Consider the following 23,131-nt stretch of genomic DNA (forward strand, 5'->3'; position numbering starts at 1 on the left):
GGGAGAGGGAGAAGCAGACTCCCCTAAGCAGGGAGCCTAACATGGGGCTCAATCCCAGGACCCTGAAATCATAAGCTGAGTTGAAAGCAGATGCTTAACTTACTGAGCCACCCAGATTCCCCCACTGTGGTCCAATTTTAAGAAATTTTAAATAATTTAGTTTGTCTAGAAGCTATAATATGTTTTTCTCGAAAATATTTTTTATATAATGTAGTAAATAAAACATTCCCCTCTTGATCATATATATAATTGACCAAGTAAGGGGGTTTTTGCACATAACTAGGTTTACAATTCTTTTTTTTTTTTTTTGCATGTCTTGAACATGATACTGATATTTAATTTTTTTAATTAAAATATATACCACACTAACTAATGTGATTCCTATACTATGATCTTTGAACTGGTGATTCTCAAACCTGCCCCGATGTCACAAACACCTCTTAAGTTTTTTAAGTAATAGATTACTAGTTGCAATCTAAAGAACCTGATTAAGATCAGCAATTATAATTGGGGTATCAGCAATTATAATTTAAACCTGCTACAATTATTAAGAATTCAATAGTAACAGGGTGTAAATTAATGAATTTACTACTTATTTGCATTGTTACTTTCTTCTGTATCTTCCAAACTTTAGTATATAGTTGGGACTTAAGATATGTATTTAATTACAAATAAATTTTTGCAAAAAAAATTTTAATAGAGATTCAAATGTACTTTCACTAAGATTAATGCAAACTAAATATGGTTGCTTACAGGGTAATTATAATCTAAAGAGAAACTGCAGAAACAAACTTCACCATAACAAAAATTTCTAAATTCTAACATTTTCTCTACATGTTTGTCTAAATCTCCACATATAAAATTTGTTCATCGTTGTGCATGTAATTTGTGTATAGAAAAATGCTATGTTCTGAATAGAAACCAATACATATTAAAATCTAAGTGACTAATTTTACTCTGAAATTTTATATAAAATTTCTTAAAAGATTTTCTCAATAAATTGGGTTACCTTGTCCATAGAAATTATATTATTTTGAAATAGAGAAACAAAAGCAGATCTGTATGGCATAAATGTTCAGCTCTTTAAAAATAAAATCAGTATTAAGACTTTTGGAACTCCTAAAGTATTGATTTAGTGAAAGTTCAGATAATTATTCCATTGCACACTAAGTTATTGTTATTCAACAGGCACCATGGTAGCTGCCACAAGTATAATGGAGTGATGGCGGTAGGTACAGATTCAGCAGATATTGGAGAAGAGGCAGTTTTGGAGAAGAGCCAGTGAGGAGGATGGTTGTAGGCTGTTGTAGTGATCATAACTAAAGCATAACTTGTCACAGAAGAGAACATTTTGGCAAATGATGGTAACTCTAGAAAAGTGAGAATGGTGGCATTTGTACTTTAGGTGAATAGTGAAGATTACAGATGGTTGAAGGAGAGCAATGAACACTGTTAGTCTAAACTAAGTGGCAGTTACAGTAGTTGTAGGGGAAGTAGAAGGGTGGTAGTTGTAGATTCAGCTGAAGTAAGACAAGCTGTGGGTTCAGTTGAAGAGATGGTAAATGTAGTAACTGTTTTGGTTGTCCACTAAGATTAAGCTATAACGGCATTTGTTATTACTGAAGTTGCAACAGTTGTAGATTCTGTTAAAGTGGCATTAGCTGGGGTTTCACTTGAAGTGGTGGTTGTAGTTTTCATGGTTGTATGTTCAGTTAAAGTGATAGTGGTAGCTGTTGTACCTGTGGGTTTCCTTTAAGGGGTGATTGAGGTTGTGTTTGTAAGTCTGGTTGTAGTGGTAGTGATGGTTGTCAGTCATGTTGCAGTGTTGGTGACACCTGTTGAGGCTGTAGATCCTGTTGTAGTGATGGTGGCACCTGCCAAGGTTGTAGATTCTGCTGTAGTGACTGTGAGGGCTATCAAGGTTGTAGGTCCTGTTGTAGCGGTGGTGGGGGCTGTGGAGGTTGTAGGTTCAGTGGACATTGCAGTGGTTGTAGATTCTGTGGAAGTGGTTATAGTTGTAGGTTCAGTTGAAGTGGTGGTCACTGCAGGTTTGGTAGTAGTAGATGTCATTCTGGGAATGTCATTGTTGGAGGGTAGCTGGCTAGTAATGGGAGAATTGTCACTTCCTCTATTGTTCACCAGGCATATTATGAGTACTCCAATTGCTGTTGTTATCACAGAGGCTAAGAAACAAGCCAAAAAGACTTCCCACAGAGACCAGTTATTACAGCAATTTCCTTTTACCTAAGAAGAGTGTAAATGGCAATATCAGTAATGAAAAACAAAAATGCTTCTGATTTTTCATTTTTTTATGTTCTTTATACCTTAGTGCATTAACATGATTAGAATCCCTCTATATCGCTGAAGAAATTTAAGCTTAAAGTCCAAGTTTTTAACCAGATGAAAGTAATTGCACCCTTTCTCTAACATTAGAAGAAATCAAAATCTACCAATATCTCATCTTCTTTTATTCCAGTTTCCAGTGATGCAAGGAGAGAGCGTTGTCTTTTCGCATAAGCAGAACAGCACTCCAATGGTGAATTCTCTATCATACACCCAGTCCTTCACTGGATATTGTCATTACCCCAAACTGTTCCACTTCCAAACTCAATCTCTCAAGAATCCTATGCTCTCACCATCATCTCTTCTCCTTCCAACTTATTTATTAAGTTACTCCTATAGCAACCTTTCTTTCATCTTATTAAAATCATTGGTCAGGGCACATGAGTGGCTCAGCTGGTTAAACGTCTGACTCTTGGTTTAGCTCAGGTCATGATCTCTAAAGTCCTGGGATCGAGCCCCACATTAGGCTGCACACTCACCAAAGAGTCCACTTGAGGATTTTCTTCCTCTCTCTCCCTCTCTCTCTGCCCCTCCCTCTGCTCACATTCATTGTCTCTCTTTCTCACTCTAAAATAAATAAATACAATCTTTAATAATAATTCAAAAATATTGGCCCAGCAGATCTTGTTTCACTCACATGCCTCCTTATCCACCGTTTGTTCCATAGTCCATTATTTCAATAACACTAATTCCCTAAAATCTCTTGCACTTCTCTCATCATTCCTCCAGCTGGCAAATAAATGATTGTTTTCTCTGGATTTGCCTTGAGCAGCCACACTGTCAGGGAAAGTCAAGTACCCAGGCTAATCAGAGTCAATATAAATGTATGATTCCCATTCTTGAATAGATTTTCTGTACTGGCTCCATCATCCTATTACATTTATCTAAGATACTCTCTCGTATCGTAAATCTTTCTCAATCTTCTCTCTCTTCAAACTTGTAACCTCCACCCACCAACCCTTGCACACAAATTGACCCCCTCATTCCCATTAAATGACTTCACCTCTTTTCTACTTCCTTGGGAAATTTGAAACCATCAGATGGCAAGTATCTGAAAGCCGCACTAGGTACCAAATCTGCAAATCTAAGTATGCCTGGGCCCCACCTCTCTTCCTTCCCTGATTGACACAGAGGAGCTGTCCCCTCCTCCTGCCTAAAGCAGATCTACCAATCCGTCCTTGGATCACACCCCTCCCCATCCTCCCCCCACCCTCAGCCCTCCTTCTCCACTCTTAGCAACAATTTTTTTTTTCATTCTTCCTCTGGGACTAAATACTTCACCACTTTCCTATTAAATGGCTTCTTCCTTTTAACATTTATATACAGGCAAATCTCTTCCATCTCAAACAAAAAGTTTCCTTTGATTCCAAATTCCTCTCTAGCTTCTTCCATTTCTCTTTCTCTGGAAAATGAAATTTCTTGAGACTCATCTAAATGCAACATCTCCATTGCATACCTTTCAACCCAATCCTGTCTGGCTTCTGCCTCTGCCATGCCACTGAAATACCTCTTACTAAAGTCACCAATGACATTCATTCATTCAGATCTAACTGACATATTTTAGCCTGCACCGTACGCAAGCCCTCAGTAACATTTGCCTCTGAAGACCATCCTTCCTGTCTTGAACAGTCTCCTCCTTTGCCTTCTATGATATTCCTTTCTCATTGGTTTCCTCCTAACCTCCACCCCCCCGCCAACCAGAATCTTCCCAGTTTCTTTTATAGGCTCAATATCCATGCTCAGCTTTTATTGTTCACATTCCCAGGTCCTTGTCTCTTTTACTCTAGGTTAGGGTCAGCAAAAGGGCCAGATAGTGCATAGTTTCATCTTTGTGAGCCATACAATTTTGGTCGCAATTACGGCAACCTGCCAATGGAGTCTTAAAGCAGCCATAGACATTAACGAAATGAGTGGAGCTCAGGCATTGGTAGTTCTTAAAAAACTCTAAAATGCAGCTGGGGTTAAAAAGTAGCAGACTAGATGTTATTTAAGACTTCTCAATACTATGATTACACAAATTAGTTTGCCTCTGCCAATAAGAAGGAACATGTTCTAACTCCATCTTACTGAGTTCATCCATTCTTGTACATTGTCTCAGCAACAGTATGAACAGTTTATATTTTTATCCAGAATCAAGAAACAAGGTTCGGACTCTCTATGGCAAGATTAAGCAACAGAGGGTAGGAATTCGAGACTCAGGGAAACCCAAACAAACTTTCAAGTAGAATAAGTAATTTATGGTAGAGGTCAAATTTCTATAATAGGATTGAAGTCCTGAGGTAAAGTTAATTCAGCCAATGGATAAGGTCAGGAACCAAAGAGAGCTGGATCTAGTCTCCAAAGCTAGTGGAAGGTATCTGGAGAACAGAGTCAGGTTTCTATGTTAAGGTCAATTGCGTCAGAGGTCAGATTAAAGAAATTTATAGAATGTGAAACATATATGGCATATATAGAGGCTAGAATAGTAGAAGAGGCTAGAATAGTAGAAGAAAATAAGGAGATCACCAACTGAGTAAGACCCTTGAAACTCTGAATATGATACAGTCTCCCATCACACACTAGTTTGTGTATAAACCCTACATTGTCAGCATATATGCTCCTCTGCCTCTCCCCACCTACATTTATACTTCACATTTATTCCCTTTTGTCATATATTTTCTATCTGTGCAAATATCTGAGTCCCCAACTAGAATATCTGAGTCCCCAACTAGATCTAGGCTCAGCTCTTAGAAAACAGGAATTATCAGATATTATTATTCTTACAAATTGCCTCACAGTGACTTATAATGATATTGAGAATACAGCAGATGCTTAACATGAATGCGGGTGAATTAAATGATCAAATATATTTCCTGAGAAAGAATAGAACAAATACGTCCCTGTATAGAACACATTCCAACCTGGGTAGAAGCTGCTATATAAAACATTACCTGTGTATTAGATAATTCTATGTGTGGGCATCGTGAGTGTACAAGGACTCCTGGGCTCACATACAGTCCAGTTAAGTTGGAAGAGATATGACCGGTTGTGTCATTTGAAGGTCGATGCCAGCATGCAGAGCTGTGAGCCTCTTGGTCATCTGAACATGTGACTGGCTAGAGAAATAAAGCACAAGTGAATAGGAAGCCATGGTGTTGCATTTCTAAAGTAAATTCTTCTATCAAACAATCAAGAGTATCACTTTTAAAAGGGATAAAGCATAACAAAACTTTTAAAAGGAATGTTTTCTTCTTATATTCTGAAGACCAAAAAAATCTAGACAGATTATTACATGTTGCATTATAAAAACGTTACCAATGTTCCAGATCAGGAATGTATGTACATCACATCTTCTCTACAATATTATTTGCATTATTAAATGCCTTCATGTTGCAAGCTGCTGTAGGTGAAGCATATATTAGGAAGTCTCTATTCCTATAAGGAATGGAATGTTAGAGCCAAATTCTTGCAGTTTATCAGGTACAACCTGTTTAGGTCATTTGGGAAATGAAAATATTAGCGCCAAAAGAGGTGAGGTTATTATTATTATTATCATCACTATCATCATCACCATCATCCCATAATGACATAATAGCAAGCATTGGAACTCAAACCTTCCAGTCATAAGGCCAGTGTACTTTCCACTCCACTCTATTGTATATAGTATGTTATTATACCAAACTATGGCAAGATATTAATATAGTGTCAACTAATCTACACTATACTAATGAAAAATTCTCAAACAAAAAGACTCCTTCCATCTATGCAATGGAACCTGCATGCCCATGACAAAGAGACAGAAGACAAATTATTTGTCAGTTTGTGATAAATTTATGCTGACTTCCTCTTGGACATATAGTCATGTAAATGCAGTTCTCAACAACAAAAATGTCTCTACTCTTAGGAAGTTTATATGCTAATATAACAGGGAGGCATAACAATTGCAAAATATTGTTGAGAGAGGGGGCAATAAGGATTAAAAATGGGTTGAGCTCAGTAGGAAAGATTTGGGGGAAGAGGTGTTTTAGAAAGGGAAAGAACAAGGTGAAACAACAATGGGAGAGGATTAAGCTCAGGAATTATGGAACTGGGCTAAGAGTTTTGTTACACCTCAAAAACTACACAGGACTGTAGGGGGATCTTCGTCTCATAGAATCATGTTTCTTTCTGTTGTGAGTCAAGGGCATCTCTGCCACTCCTTGTTCATCTTCCAAAGGCAAAACCTAAAACTACCCATTGTAGATTTGCTATGAGGGTTAGTGAGTAAATACTGGAAGAGGGTTAGAGCAACGTCTGTATGTACTCTGTAAGTGTTGGCTGTCAGTGGTAGTAGCGGTAGTTGTAGCAGCAGCATTTTTATTCCTACTGTTGCTAGAACTAGTTGTCTTGGGTCATGTTGATTTATAGCCCATTACTAAATAGCTATAAAAATTGCTGGTCCATCAACTCATGAGTTCCATAAAACTGTCAGATTAGAATTGTATTGTATGTGCTTACTGGTCCATTGAGAACAACCATGAACAACACAAAAAATAAATATGATTGCTATTCAATGTAGATAAGATGGAATACTCTGGCAGTAAAGAGTTTGCAAAGTTATATTTTTCTGTTATATCAAAGAAATAAAGAAAACAACCATATGTTTTATTGAATAAAACTGAACAAACTCCATGTTATTCAATAGATAAATTTGAGCAGTGTTGGACTTACCTTTAATAACAACCTTGCTTATTTTGCTAAGTACCAATGCCTTAGTTATTATCCAGTTTGCCTGTGGCTGTTGAACTGAAATATATATATATATATATATATTTTTTTTTAATATGGAATGCTTCACAAATTTGCATGTCGCCTTGCACAGGGACCATGCTAATCTTCTCTGTATCGTTCCAATTTTAGTATATGTGCTGCCAAAGTGAGCACGAACTTAAATATTTTAATGAACTTTGTAAACAAAGTAAAATTCACTCACCAGGCCAGTTTTCCAGAACTTTCTGGCCCTGATGGAATCAGTCCTTTCAAAGAAGAAAAATGATGGGTGGTATTTATACTTAGTGTGGAGAACCTATGATCTAGGCTCAGCTTTGCAGTAATATTGCAACCCAAGTAATAATTTTTACTGTGTTATGTTGCTCTGGCTCTTAGCAGAGGTGGAGTCTCTACACAAAATTGGAACAGTTAAAGAGCTGCAAATGTTTAATCAGATAATCAGCCTTAGCTAAATGACCACAGGCAACTGAAGTGAATTAGCTATAGTTACCAAAAAGAGTTCTTTGGGTTTTCCTCCTGACTTCATAAGGACTGACTTCAGATCTCATATATCCCAACAGAAAAACCAAACACCAACATTTATTTTGTTTTTGCTTATAGTCTTCAAATAATTCTTAAACTTCATTACTGAATTTGGTCTTAAGAGAAAAATACTTTTATAACTGTACTTTAAATATCCATAATAAAGTGAAATAGTCAGCCACCTATCTAGATATATGCTATAAAAACAACTCAAAATAATATTTGTAAACATCTTCAAGTCTGTTTTTATCTAGAGAAGCTATGCAGATGATGAGTACCTGGTGAAAGGGATTCTTTTTTCCCATCTGAGTACTCAGGCATCCTGAAGATCCAATCATAGAGTGTCAAACTCCGAGTGACAAGGAGAACAGCTTCAGGAGAGTCCTCTGTATGATGACTCAAGGGACAAGCCCCCTTTCTTTTGGTACACCAGAAATTCTCCAGGAGAATCTTTTGTTCACCTAACACTTACAGAGCCAAGACTTTCTTCTTTGGCTTATCTTGTAGGCAATTAATACAGGCTATTTGCCATAGCTCCAAATTGCAAAGCAAAAATATTTCATTCATTCTTCAGGCAGTGAATTTTAACTTACTATTTTAATTTGTAGCACACTTCCATCCTTCGTTCTCATATCAAAGGTTACTTGTTCAGATATGAAAAGCACTTACAGATATACAGTGAAGGCTTGATTCTCGATGTAAAACATTGGAAGACAGATAAAATGACCACATTTTATACAAAGTGGGGATTTTTAGAGGATTTCTTTCTTAGGCCTCATGACAAGATCCAAGATTAATATTTGGATTTTCAGCATATTTAGATATCTAAGTTCTAACGGGTTTAGTATATAAAAGTGAAGATTCAAACTGTAAAAATATTACTTCAAAACCAAACCAAAGATATCATTGGAGCTTCATGTTTCCACAATGGTGAATACAGAAAGTTAGATGGATTTATTTGTGTATCACGTGGTAATGGAAACATTGCCAATGCTTTAAATTAGCAAATATACAAAACAATTTCTAAAGTAAAATACAGAAGAATATAACATGAAAAGTTGAAACAGAAGAATTTAATACATGGCTACTCTTCATTTTAGAGAATAATGCAAAATTATGACATTGACCATGTAGTAGTAAAGAGATTCATTGATTTTAAAGGCTGAAAATCAGATGGCAATATAGGCAAAGTATTAAAATAGGGCAGCAATACTCACAGACTGGTTTTCAGAGCGTTCAACATTTACTACATATTTTCCATGCTTTCTGTCCATTCTTGTGCTTCCACCACAGGCTTAACTCCAAGGATATTTCTCAATTCCTGTGCAGCCCTTTATATCTGCGACCTGAGAAATAATTTAAATGACTAGTGGAAAATCAACTCTGATGCATCAGTGCAGGTGAGGATTAAACTAAGTAATAAGTAGTTATGCATTAAAGTGGAATCTACTTTATAGGGAAATGAAGTGTTAATCACAGAAAACCAATACAGCCTCTGAGCACTACTGTGATTACTCCCTCAACAACATTCATGAGAGAAAGGAACTTTGAAAATCTTACATAATCAAATTTTTTTCTTCCCTTTGGCCCCATCTTTCAGACACATGTCTTCTATTTTAGGACCAACCAAAGAAAAAAAGTTGTGAGTTGGAAGTTTCCCATTGTTTTTTCTTTACTCAAGCATGAATGCTTTCTTGCCTTTGTGGGCACCATCTCTTAGTCACCCATGACCTTAGGATGGCTTCACCTTTTCAGTCTCAAAGCTGGTGTCTGGAAGTCTACTTGGGCAGTTACTCAGGAATTAACATGCATTTAAAAATGATTATAATCTTCCTAGCCTAGGCAATGATGCCAAAGGAATGATAGAATGTTGAAAATCTTGAGGAAGAGTTTTTGTTGTCATTTTGTCAGGAAATCTAATTTGTCTCAAACTGAAAAAGGATGAACTTTTATTGATTTATTCACTCAATAGTTGAGGATACTGAGTTTCTAAAGTGTGCCAGGGACTTTTCCTAGTACAAAAAGTTGAGTAGCAAACAAAACAGACCACACCACTGTGCATTCTGTATCTGACACTTTTAGATTCTGGATTCTTTGATCCTTTGAAATTTATCTTATAAACGTATTCAACAGCTTCAGCTTAAGTAGCTTTACAGGATCTGAAACAACGTAGCATCAAACCTTAGGACACAGAGATCATAGAAAAACAACCAAAGAATTGAAAAGCTGGGAAGGGATTTGTTCTAAGGAGGAGTAAAAACATAATGACTACTCTTACTCCTGTTGAAACAAAACCAAGGATGCCTATGTATGGCCATGGACTACAAAGGATATACATGGGTCAAAGATGTTAATAATATTAAACATGACCTTCTAGTGAACTGATTTCTTTGAAAATCAGAATGATAAAATTCCAAACAAGGGGTATAAACTTGACTATATTTGCTTCAAAATATCACTATACTTATATTCTTAGGAGACACTTACTTTAATTTGGTACTAGTGCAACATAGCTGGGGTGTAGGAAGAACTCCATTATTTTGGACAGCATCTGCACATTATAGCAATGGCACAGAGAGTGAAAGTTTACTCTATCCCTTGATCTCATGCTCACAGTCTTTAATCCATCTACAAGTAGCAACAAGGTTCAGTTCCAAAGCTTGGAAGAAAAACATAGAAAATATTAAATTTATTTAAAATAGCCACAAAATTAAACAACACATTGTCCCAAAGCTAAATTTACCATGTAAATATTAGAGTTTTGTTTATTTTGTGGAAAACAATTCTTCAGCGTGGATTATTAACAATTCTCATGAATGCCTCCATCCAAAGGTCAACAGAAGAAAACAAAACACATCTGGATTGTTATAAAGAACAGAAAGCATGGGTATCTCTCATTCTGTCAAAATCTCCTATAAAAAGTCTTCATTCACAGGATTTATAGCCAAAAAGAAACCTGAAATTCTCACTGACTGACAGTAGTTGAGGGAATTGTTTGATAGCTGACCAATCTTTTTTTTTTCCTAAAGATTTTATTTATTTATTTGACAGAGAGAAAGATCACAGGTAGGCAGAGAGGCAGGCAGAGAGAGTGGGGGAAGCAGGCTCCCTGCTGAGCAGAGAGCCTGATGCAGGGCTCAATCTCAGGACCCCGAGATCATGACCTGAGCCAAAAGCAGAGGCTTAACCCACTGAGCCACCCAGGCACCCTGATAGCTGACTAATCTTTAGCGGGAAGTTCTATTCTTATTCATCTAATAGGTGAATTGCATTGTTAACTGAGAGTCTAAGTCAAAACTATTTTTTTTAAATCATGTTACTCAAACAAATCTTTCTTGCCTGAAATTTCACTATGCTTTGATTATTACTTCTTTGGCCAGTTTATAATATGAGATCCAATATGTTGGATATTTTAGGGAAAGGGATTATTACATTTTGTTTTTCATTCTGTTATTGGCATTAAAAATAAGCAATCAGGCAGGATTTCAAGCCTAAGTAAAATACAGATTTATAACCCAAATAATTCAAAAGAATGAAAGACCATTGTGAAAAAAAGGGACAAAAATATATTTCCAAAGTGCCCTATCATATTTATCATCAAAGCAATCAGAAGCAATCATTTAAAGTTAAAAAAGAACACTGAAAATTTAAGCAAATGTGTTTTATATATGGTGATCATAACACTATCAGGGTGTTCTTTATTCAGTTATCAAAGCTGACTCAATCTCCATAGCAAGTGTTCCTTCCCTGAGTCAAAAGTAGTTAAAAAGTATTTCAGTAAAACAATGGAGTTAGAATAATTAGCCTTACTTAAAAATAGAAACTTCAGGAGAAAACCATGCTTTAATGCATGCCACTGAATTTCTTAATTACAGATTTGAAATGTACTTACAAATTTTAAATATGTTTATACTGGCAAACATGGTCTTTCATTAACTTATTCCCAACTGTTTATTGAGCACCTAACACATGTCTCAAACCTGGGGATCCAGACAGTATTGATTCAGACAGAGAAGACCCTTATTGACCCCCTACCCTTCGTTTATTGAATGCTTGGCTTTAAACTTTCAATTTTATTTAAATTGTAATAGCTTTGTTTAAACAAAGAATGTTCTTTTTTATTTATTTCAAGATATGTGTGTTTTGTAGGATGGGAAGTTGTTTCCATCACGGTAAATACATCGGCTTCTACAGAATAAACAGAAACTGCATAACGCATCTCTGTTTGACCATAGGGACTGGGAATTTATGGCTTTTGCAAGGTCTGGTATTCCATTTTATGATGACCTTCACGGTTCAGAAGTTCTCTTTTTTTTTTTTTTTTGAAGATTTTATGTATTTATTTGACAGAGAGAAACATCACAACTAGGCAGAGAGAGGCAGGCAGAGAGAGAGGGGGGGGAAGCAGGCTCCCTGCTGAGCAGAGAGACTGATGCGGGCCACTGAGCCACCCAGGCGCCCCTGGAAGTTCTCTTTTTTTACCAAGCCAAATTTTTCCTTGTTCCTTCAATGGCCTTAAACTCTGGTCCTGCTATGTCTGGAGACACCCAAAATTAAACCATTCTTTCTTCAAAATATGGGTCTGCAATCCTTAATTCACAATTCCAAAATTGAAAAGCCTTTGAAAACATTATTTTGAATATTTGGCATAAATTTGTTTGGCAGCAAAAGTTAATCAAAACTAACAAGGCTACTTTTAGCCTTTAATAAATTTGGCATGATAAGTCACAAGCTTAATTACAAAAATACCGATATCTATTGCAGGTTTTCTATCACAGTCCTGATGGGGGTATTGTATAATGTTTCATATTGCCTTTATAAGACTTCTAAAAATCTGAATTATAAAACACATCTCACCTAAGCGCTTCTTATGAGGGACTACATATGTGGCTTGTAGAAATTTTATAATTTTTTAAAGATAACAAATACATCCTTCCTTATTCTTATTGCTCTGAAATACTAATTTATAAAGTCTTCAGTTGGTAAACTGACTCTTATAACTGGCTTTTTTAAAATGGAGAGAAGAAGAATAAAAGAATGAATAAAAGAATTTAAAAGTTTCAACTTTTGCTGGACTGCAGCAAACAATGGTACCTTGGACAGCCCCTGACATAAGATTTTATTAACATAATATTATTAACGTTACAGGAATATTAATGCCTATTCCAATAGGTATACCACACTGCTCATAGACAATCCTTATAACACCTACAAGAATTAAGTATTATTATTCTCACTTTCCTGATGAGACACATATGCTTTAAGTGAACTTTTATAAATCCAAGTTAAGATTAGAGGGTATAGGGGACCTGGTGGCTCAGTCGGCTAAGCAACAGACTCTTAATTTCGGCTCAGGTCATGATCTCAGGGTCATGATCTTAGGGTCATGAGATCAAGCCCCTACATGGGGCTTCATGCTGAGTGTGGAGCCTACTTAAGATTCTCTCTCCCTATCCTTCTGCACCACCCTCTCCCCCCACCCCACCCTGCTCACAAGCATTCTCTCTTAAAACAAAAAAAAATTAGAGTGTGTGGACCTCAGAATCTCAGACTTCCCATTCTTCTGTTATCTATAGGCATTGTTGATTGCCTAATATATACCATACTGTGCCAAAAGAAGGTTGCAGAGAAAAGGTGAAAGAAAATTTGAGGCTAAATTTATTGGGAAGATCATACAACTGTTGAACCTTTAGAGACTCTGGTGACATATGTCAAGATAATTAGGGAAGTATGGATGTTTACTGTAAGCAAGGCCAGGGTGGTGCTATCATCTGGAATTAGACCTGCCCAGAAGGATAGAGTGTGCTGGAAATCAGGTTCCAAGTAACATTTGGTAATTCCCAGGATGGAGACACAGCTCAATGTCCATGACCCTGCATGTTCTAGACAAACATCAGACAAATGGCAGGACTCAGGCATCTAAGAGATTCAAAGTGGGGGGGCTGCTAGCAGCTGTGCAGACATGTCCAGCAGGGCCTTAGATCTAGGAGTTGAGGTTTGCTAAAAGGTCTGCAGTCTGCAGGCATGCACATGAAAGAACAGCCTAGGGCTCCAGGCCTCATTAAGCAATTGCAAGAAATAGACCAGTTATTAGAGTGGGAACTCAGAATCATAATTTAAGAAAATCTCAGGTTTACCTGGTGAGGCAAAGAGAGAAACTGGGACTTGTAAGGTCAGGAATCATACCTTGGTTGTCAGAAATGGGGCCTATGTGTGGAGGCCAAGAAAACAAGGCTGTACCCATCTCGAGTCTAGCCCTGACATAAGTGTAGCCATCTTGATGTTCCAGATTATCACAAAATATTTCTTGGGTTCTGACCTACTCAGGTTAGCACTTTAAACAGTCCCTCTCTCCTTTAATGATTGATTTAAACCTCTGGACTCAGCTGCCTCTGTCTTTCATAACTCCCCTATGCATTCCCCAACTGATCAATGTTGATCTGAGTAGGTAGGGACAACTCTACGCCCCTACTTAGCAGGAAGAAGTTACAGAAGATGAGACCTTCCACCTTCAACAACCTTAAAGATTTAAGGGTCAAAATTGTTCAGGGGGAAATGTGGAGGCCAAGAAAATGAAGGCCATTCCACCTCAGGTTTAGCCTTAGCGTAAGTACAGCCATCTTAGCTCCGGCAGCCATCTCAGACCCCTGTGCCCAAGGGCTGAACTTTCCCCCACCCTGCTTTAGTAACCCCCACCCTGTTTTGGTTCCAGGAAGCCCCACCCTACTTTAGTTCCAGAGACCCCCACCCTGCTTTAGTAAGCCCCACCCTGCTTTGGTTCCAGAGACCCCCACCCTGCTTTGGTTCCAGGAATCCCCACCCTGCTTTAGTAACAGGAACCCATAAATACCCCTGCCTTAACTAAGCTCGGGGTCCAAGTCCCTACTCTGCTGTGACGGGTATACTTGGGCCCAAGCTTAAGCTTGTCGAATAAACCCTCATCTGAGCACCGCATCGGTGCTTGGCTCCTTGGTGATCTCTCAGACGCAAAAACTCAGGCACAACATATGGAAGTTTGGGGTCAACCCTATACCTGGGATTAGAATAAGATCCAAGAGCTGAGCGATGGAACATCATAGTCCTACTCAGAGCGTGGTGGACAGGGCAGAACCAGCAGGCCCACGGTTCCAAGGTGGGGCTTTGCTCATGTCATCAGCCTTACATGGTGTTGAGTGGGTGATGAAGATGGGGGCTCTATGGGACTGAGGAAGCTCTAGAACAAATAAATATCTTTCCATGATATCACAGAAATAAAAATGTTTTATATTTCATTAGGGCCATCTCTGTCTTTATCCCCATGTTCCCTTTCTTCCTACCAGAGGTAACTACTCTTCTCAATTTATGTTTATATTTCCTTTATATTTTTCTATGTTTTAACATATTCCAAAAAATATGTAATTTTTTGCATGTTTTAAAATGTATATGAAACCTATCATAGTGTGTTTTTTGACAATATGGGTTTTTTTGGCCCAGAGTACATTTATAAAATGTGACACTGATACTCTATCCCATTCATTTTCACTGTTTTATAGTATTTCATTGATTGAAGATAACACAATTATTATTCCATTATCCTAGAGATAGAAATTGGTTTGGTTCCATTATTATAAACAATGATGTTATGAATATTCTAGTATATGTCTTCTTAGAAACATTTATAATAATTTTTCTAAATTTTTTTTTTTTTCTAAAGGATGTGGAGGGACACCTGAGTGGCTCAGTCAGTTAAGTGTCTGACTCTTGGTTTCAGCTCAGGTCAAAATCTCAGGGTCATGGGATAGAGCCCCACGTCAGGCTCCACACTCAGCATGGTGTCTGCTTGAAATTCTTTCCCCTTCCTCTTCCTTCCTCCCACCCTCTCTCTTTCTTTCCCTCTCTCTCAAATAAATAAATAAAATCTTTAAAAAAAAATTTTTTTGAAGATGTGTAATGTAGAGTGAAATTCCTGGATCATCAGGTGTGTGTTTTTTCAACTTCACCACATCTTCCCAAAATTGTTTCCAAGTGGGTATGAATACCCACTCCCATAACAGCATTCTCATTTTTTCACAAGTGCTAACACTTCATGTTGTCAAACTTCTAATTTTGCTAGCATGTGTACTACAACAAATATTCTGCTGATTTAACTTTTTTTCACCCTACGTACATGTATGTTGGAGTTTATAGGTCTTCTTTGTTTTTGAGTTATACAATAGATGTTTATTATGGAAATTTTTGTTTTATTTATTCTGTTTTTTCCACTTTGTACGGACATCAGAAATAAATGTAGGGAGATTCAGAACTAGGTGCTTGTTCTCATGGTACAGGAATTAGAAAGCCTCTGGTTTTTAGCCATACATTTTTTGAATTGTGATCACACTACACACACAGTATATTCTTTCACGTTTAACATTTTAGCATATGCATTTGCCCCAGTAATTTAAAGTATTTTAAAAAATAATACATTTAATGCCCAGCGTGATGTCATATGTGAATTAGTTGAGCTAACCTATTAGGTTCTTTTATGTCCTCAATTATGAGTAATATGGAAAGGTATTATAATCTATATTTCAAGCTATTTTCCGTGACCACTTCCTAGAAAATGGGATTACACAGCCAAACAACATTGACAGAAGGACAGGAAACATGTGTGGGAGTGTATTCTGAGAGTGCTGGTCCAGAAAGAAAGGATCTTAACATGGGATTGAGCTGAATGTAATGACACAGGTATACCTATTCAAGGTTCTAGATTTAATGTCCTAGCTTGAGGAGCCCAGAGTAGCACTGATGGTTGCTCATTTGGTTGCATAAAACCAAGACAGTGGTGTGTTACATTTAATGGAGCCTAAACAACACAATTTCTTTGATAGAATATTAAAAAAAAAATTAAAAACATAAAGGCTTGGGACTAGATATGTTGCACTGAATTTGCCATATGAGTTTCTGACCTATCCTGTGATTGCTTCCCTCAGGAGGACCCAGACGAAAAGCCTTCCATCATGTAGTAAAAAGATCCTATCAGGAAGGGCAGTACCACTGCCCTCCCTGGAAAGCTCTGGGGGCAGAGCCTTCTGTAGGCTGGGGAAATACATATAAGATAACATTCTGAAGTGAAATGCCAGTTGCTTTATTTTTCATGTCCACTAACTTAATGGCATATTGCTTGGTGGGCCTATTTTATTTTGGAGGCACCATATATGACTTCTTTATGTGTTTCCTGACTCACCTTATCAACCCATTAGAATGTTTTGGCTGTTAGATATAATGGGTTTATCTGATCCACTAAGTCATTGAAGTTGGGCCAGTGACACAGTGTATGCTTTCAAGAGAAGGCTCTGCAACTGTCCCAAATAGAGAATAGTTATCTGCAAAATAGGACATGGATTGTCCCAAAATACTGGATTCTCTGATTGAGCCTTCCAGAGGTTAGATGCCATATCTCAATTTTCCACAATTGCCCAGAGCTCTATGGCATCTTCTGAGTCATAGGCACAAATGCCTTGTCTACTTTTACTGAAGCTGGGACTCCTGTAGTATCCCTTCTTGAAGGTGTGTACCACCACACATGCCCAACTTCACGACTTGGTGAATCAGTTCATAACAGACAGCTCAGGTCATACAGCTACTTGGAATCCCATAGTCAGACATTTAGACTATCAGGGCCTAGAAAAAATTGTGACACCCACACAAATCACATATCTACTGATGAGTTAAAGAAGTCAGACACAAAATTGCATGTACTGTGTGGTTCCATTTACATGAAGTTTAAAAATAGGCACGTTGAATCTATGGTGACAGAAGTCCAATTGTTGTGACCCTTGGTGGGATACCAACTTACAGAAACCATAGGGAACTTGTATGATGTTACTGTTTGTTGTTCTACTCCAAGGATTATAATTTAAATTTCACTTTAATTTTAATAGCACTTCAACTGACCTGACAATCACTTTAGGAAATACCACTTCAGCTAAATCCACAACAACTTTAACTTCTACTGATCCTACTACTACGTGGTTACCATTATTACCAACATTTCAATTCAACCCTCTACTAATAGTACTTCAAGTGAACATAATTCTTACCCTACTTCACCTAAAATGCAACTATCACAATGTCTACTAACTCTACCACTATCATCATGTCAAATTAAGCTACATCTATTCCTTCAGCTGAGCCTACAATTTCTACAGCTACTTCTATTTCAACTAAACATACAGCCCACAACAAGTACCAGCACAACCACTCTTTTCGCTTCCAGTGAATCTTCTACTGTAAATGCTAATGCCACAACTCTCATGGCAAAACACTACAATGGCCTTCTCTACCAGCAACCCAATCTTTAATTACTACCTTGATTATGTTACATCTAACCATCCCCACAGTCACTCATACTCAAATTTGAATCTACAAATGCTATCACAAGTGTTTGTTTGGTCAACAGAAATATTTCACTGGACCTTATAGTCATAAAACTTAAACTACTCCAACAATAACAAGTTGGCCCATTATCAATGACACAACACCAAATCCATCTCATTTATTTTCTATATCTATCAGATCTCCATTTTATTGACGTTTTAGTGGAAGTTCTAGTTTTCAGTCCAGTACAAATTATGGTAGTTGTAGTTTCAAATAGAGCTATGCTAGTTTCAATTTCATTTAACCTGGTAATGGTTGTGACAGTACTTTGTTCAGTGGATACAACAGAAGAAGTACATTTGTGGTGATGCCGGTTATGCTTGTAAATTCCATTGGTAATGGTTATGGCTTCAGGTGAAAGTAGTGGTTCCTCTGGAAGCTGTAGTTTCAACTGAAGCAGTAGTAGTTGTGGGTTCCATACAAGTGTCTCCTCAGTTGACATAGTGTTACTTGTAGGTTCAGCTGACACATGATGCTTGCTGTTGGGGTTGTCATTTCTGCTAATGTGCTAGTGGAGACTGGTAATAGGTACGGTTGAAGTATGGTTGGTGTTCTGTAGGTTCTATTGAAATGGTGGTGGTGGTGGTGGTAGCTGTTATGATTGTACATACAGTAGAAATTGAAGTTGTTACAGACTGGCTACAACCACAACAGCTGCACCAACAATGGCACTGCTGTGCACTCCTCCACTGCAGTCAACCCTATTATTTCAACAGCCATCAATATCACACTCACAGAACAAAGAACCATAGCTAGCACTATGTCAAGTTCATCTACTTCATCAGAACTAGCATCTCTACCTATACCAGCAGGCTCCACAATTTCTACTGAACCTACAACTACGGCAGCCTCTTTCCCCACTATAGGCTGAACCAATGACTGCAATAGCCACCGGTATGATAACTGAACCTGTATCTAGTTCCATAATAATTTACTCTACAATTTACTCTATAATCACAAATAGGAACAATGACTTCACTTTTGCCTAATATGACAAAAGCCTCTAACACTACCAGCACTACCCTCTGTTGGGACCTGCTGCCACAATATTAATCACTCCCCCTTCAACTGAACACATAGCCACATAAACAGAAATTGAATATACAGTCCTATTAGGTTTCTTTTATGGAATATTATCACTGCTAAAGAAAAGTTTTTAAAAATAATATACCAAATCAATATTAAGGAAGTTGTTCTCATTTTTGTTGTCAATAGACATTCTGCATGGATGCCTGGGTGGCACAATCAGTTAAGCATCTGCCTTTGGCTCAGGTCATGATCCCAGGGTCCTGGGATTGAGCCCCACATCGGGCTCTTTAGTTAGTAGGGAGTCTGCTTCTCCCTATTGCTTCTCCGACTTGTGTTCGCTCTTTCTCTCTCTCTCCCAAATAAATAAATAAAATCTTTAAAAAAAATAAAATAAAAAATATAATCATCAATATTATTTGGAAAGTCTTCTAGTAATAAATATTGGGCTTAATCTCTAAGCCTCTATTCTAGGAAAGGACTGGTATTATGCTTTGCCTAACATTAGGAAAAGAAACTTCTCAGATGTACACCTCTCAAACTAAGAAATTTAAAAAGGAGTTGATGGAAATTTGCTAAACATTTACATCTACCCAAAGTGAAATCAGGACAAATGTAGGAGGCTGCCTATATCAGAGGACTACTAAAAGATTGAATAAAATCCCCTCCTTTCTAATCCTGACAGTACCTGACAGGTCCCACTGATAGGCTTCTTTGGAGCCTTCCGGTATTGATCCCGACACGTTCTCTGGCTAACATTTCAACTCGATTTACTATCTGGCAGCATGAAATTCTGGCCAGGACTGTCCTCATTGGAGTCCAGCTCCTGCTGGCTGCTTCCATTACATTATCCTTTCTAAGTGTGTGTTTTTGTCTGTGGGATGCTGGTAATAAAGACACCTGACTTACAGGACGAACATGGAGCTTTGTGCAAATCAAACAGTGCTGTAACTTCCAAACCATCAACAAGTTAGGCAGTGGACACTGGGCCAGGCTCCTGAGTGATTGAAGCCACTCCGTTCAAACCCCTGAGCCTGTGCCATCAGCCTGACCACAGGGCTTTTGTCACAGGGCTGTTCTGAGGCCAGAATCAAGTAATACATGCCATGTGGTAAGAACACAGCTGGTCATGTAGTCAATGCTGTAGAAGGATCTGTGAGATGATGATAATGAAGACAGAGCAGCAAATATTGCTTATTAATGTTCCCGGATACGCAGCACAAAAACAAAAAGAATGCAAGGTCTGGAGTCAAATTTGAGTTTAAATCCAAAAGCCCTGATATCAAAAGCAAGTTTCTTCCTTCCTCTGAGTCTTGAGGTTTGGTTTTTTGCTTATTTATCTCTAAGGTGGTGAATAACATTTACCCCAGCAGTCTTCGGGGAAAGAATCAAAAAGAGGTTGCAATTTTATTTTTTAAATTATTTTAAACTCTGATTTTTCCAAATCAGAGTTTTGGATTCTAAAGATTCAGGGTTGACTTTTATATCTGATTCATAAATAGGCCAATACCTGGCAATTTCCTCAATGTCCTAAGCTCCTATTTCTTCACAAGAAAAGGTAGACTTCTATCCAAGGATAATTGTAAGGATGAAAGAAGATAATAGTGTATATAACATATTTGGTACAATTCCTGACACTTGCTCAATTTTAGAATCTGTGATTAGCTCACTGTCGTTTGCTCTTATAACTGAGCTCAGGGCAATAGGAGAGAGGAGCACATGGCTGACACCTTGGAAAGGAATGGAATGTGTTTCACTGCTAGAAAACATGGGCTTCAATTTTGGGAAGGAAGCCCCAGGTTGGATGTCCAGGGTGTCAATTAAGAGAAACAGACACTAAGCACAAAGCCAGGGAACAAGGAGCACCAACAGTCACCAAATGTCACTTTGTCCCACAGGGTTGAGGCATTGGTGAAAATCAATGACTGCCCTCACCACTCAGAATAGTCATGATCTATGCTGGGGTCTGAATCAAACCAGGAGCAGGATGAGGGGCAGGCAGACTAGAACCTTGCAACACAACTGAGCACGCAGCCTAGTCCACCACTAACTTAACACTTGAACCCTTGCAAAAATGTGGCCCTTCCAGAACAATGTTTCCCCCATCTGTTAAACAATGAAAGACCAGATGGTAACTACATCTCCTTCTGTTCGGTGATAGATACATTGGCAAGCAAGAAGTCATATTAAGTAACTCCACCAGATCACGGTCATTCATTCTCCCTTTGCTCTCAGACCTAAAAGGTCTCTTATATTGTGCCAAGTGTTAAGTTCAGAGAGAGACAAACCAAGAAACAGATTCTTAACTCTAGAGAACAAACTGATGGTTACGGGGTCGGGTGGGGGGGGAATGCAATGGGTGAACTAGGTGATGGGGACTAAAGAGTGTACTTGTGGTGAGCACTGGGTGATGTATAGAACTATTGAATCACTATATTGTATATGAGAAATTAATATAGCACCATATGTTAACTATACTGAAATTAAGATTTTTAAAAATTATTTTTTTAAAAAAGAGAGCTAAACTGAGACCCTTCTTAATGAGCCTCTAAGCAGGGTGGTGGTACCAGGTGGGGTGAATGCTGGAGCCCAGAAAACCCAACTAAACAGCTGAACACCATCAATAATCAGTCAAGATCAGATTTCTCCCTAGAGGTAAGAGACATGGCCATAAAGCCAGGTGAATATGCAGTCAGAAACACAGATCTGAAGCCAGTCACCAAGGAGAGAAGACAAAGCAGGGTGTGGGAGGACTGAAGACAGAAGGGCTAAAAGAAGGGCTATAGTCAGTCTTAGAGGTGGGAGGGAAGGACAGTGAGGCCAACCACCACAAAGTAGCCCTGGAGCATTAAACACAACACATTGTTTCCCACCTATGACTCTTTTGCAAAACAGGTCTTTCATTGTAGAATATTGACTCTTTTCACACTTACTTAACCCACATAAAACAGGGGTCCCCAAAATTGCTTTATCATCTTTGATGGTTCTACTATCCTCTACCTGTGTGCATTTTTATTCCCAAAGAACAGTGGCTCTTAGAAGGCAAGCCCTCACAAATCCTTCCTTGCTTACCCTTTCTGTGCACTCTACTGATAATAAATTGATTTTTTTCAATTTTTTTGCACAGAAATGGTGGTTATATGTAACCAAAGCATTACCTGTCCATGACAGAGGTCTCCCTTTGGACATCGTGAGCATCCAGGAGTCCCCAGGTGCTGGCGACACGTGTGCCAGCATCATCACTGACATCAACTGATGGTGGAAACTGAGGTACTGTGCTGTGAGTTTCCGGTCACCTAGACTTGAGAATGGCCACCGGAACTAAGCATTTGGAAAACAGGAAATTCACCGAGTTGAACATCCTAAGTAAAACTATCCCAACTAATATAACCTATTTATTCATGTAAGTTATATTTTATTCCACTGATCAAAATAGCTCTTAACGGGAAAAAAAAAAAGAATGTTGTCTTATTTCAGTATCACGGGATAGCGGAAGATCATTATTGACACAATTCCTCTGTAAGAACAAAAGTCAACAAGTCTATTCTTTCAAAGTAACAAAATAGAGTCAGAAATATATAATTAAAATACAATAGTACTAAAATACTTAACAGTAAGGGGCAATTAAGGAGTAGGAAAGGTTTGGTATCAACCAAATTAGTAGCAGTAAATGTAGTTAAGAGAACTATACTGTAGAGTATTCACTTAAGTAGGGACATTGACTGGGTGAGGCTCAGCAGACTAGTTCATAAACTACATAAAGCTGTTATACATCCAAGTCATAAAAATCTTCCAGTTCATAAAATAAATCCCATTCATCTTCAAAGTCTATGAGGCCACTGTCCCCACTTGTTTTTTTGTTTGTTTTTCTTTTCTTTTCTATCAGGCCACTGTCCCTACTGTTATTTTTTGTTTGCTTTGCTTTGCTTTGCTTTGCTTTGCTTTGCTTTGCTTTGCTTTGCTTTTCTTTTCTTTTCTTTTTTAATGTGCTTGTTTTTGCATTTCTGGCCTATTATCCAAACCAATCCCTCAGGAAATGTTCTCTTCTGAATATTATGGGGGACAGCCCATCTTAGGGGCAGGGTAGAGGGGC

At 37.9% G+C, this 23,131-nt stretch overlaps 1 protein-coding gene and 1 non-coding gene across 2 annotated transcripts; both read right to left on the bottom strand.

Moving 5' to 3' along the window:
* Positions 1–1,568: 1,568 nt before the first annotated feature.
* LOC116882255 (dynactin-associated protein-like) lies at positions 1,569–22,253 on the bottom strand. Its single transcript, XM_032882561.1, has 4 exons — positions 22,197–22,253; positions 8,832–8,960; positions 5,274–5,438; positions 1,569–2,244 (listed from the first exon to the last, which is right to left on the bottom strand). The coding sequence occupies exons 2-4, from the start codon at positions 8,886–8,888 to the stop codon at positions 1,813–1,815; spliced, it is 654 nt and encodes a 217-aa protein (XP_032738452.1). The 5' UTR covers positions 8,889–8,960; positions 22,197–22,253; the 3' UTR covers positions 1,569–1,812.
* Positions 7,140–7,245, bottom strand: LOC116882263. Its single transcript, XR_004385599.1, has one exon. It is a non-coding gene; the product is annotated as a U6 spliceosomal RNA (small nuclear RNA).
* Positions 22,254–23,131: the final 878 nt, after the last annotated feature.

Source organism: Lontra canadensis, unplaced genomic scaffold (assembly GCF_010015895.1).
Source record: "Lontra canadensis isolate GAN:19392208 unplaced genomic scaffold, GSC_riverotter_1.0 scaffold82, whole genome shotgun sequence".
Lineage (NCBI taxonomy): Eukaryota > Metazoa > Chordata > Mammalia > Carnivora > Mustelidae > Lontra > Lontra canadensis.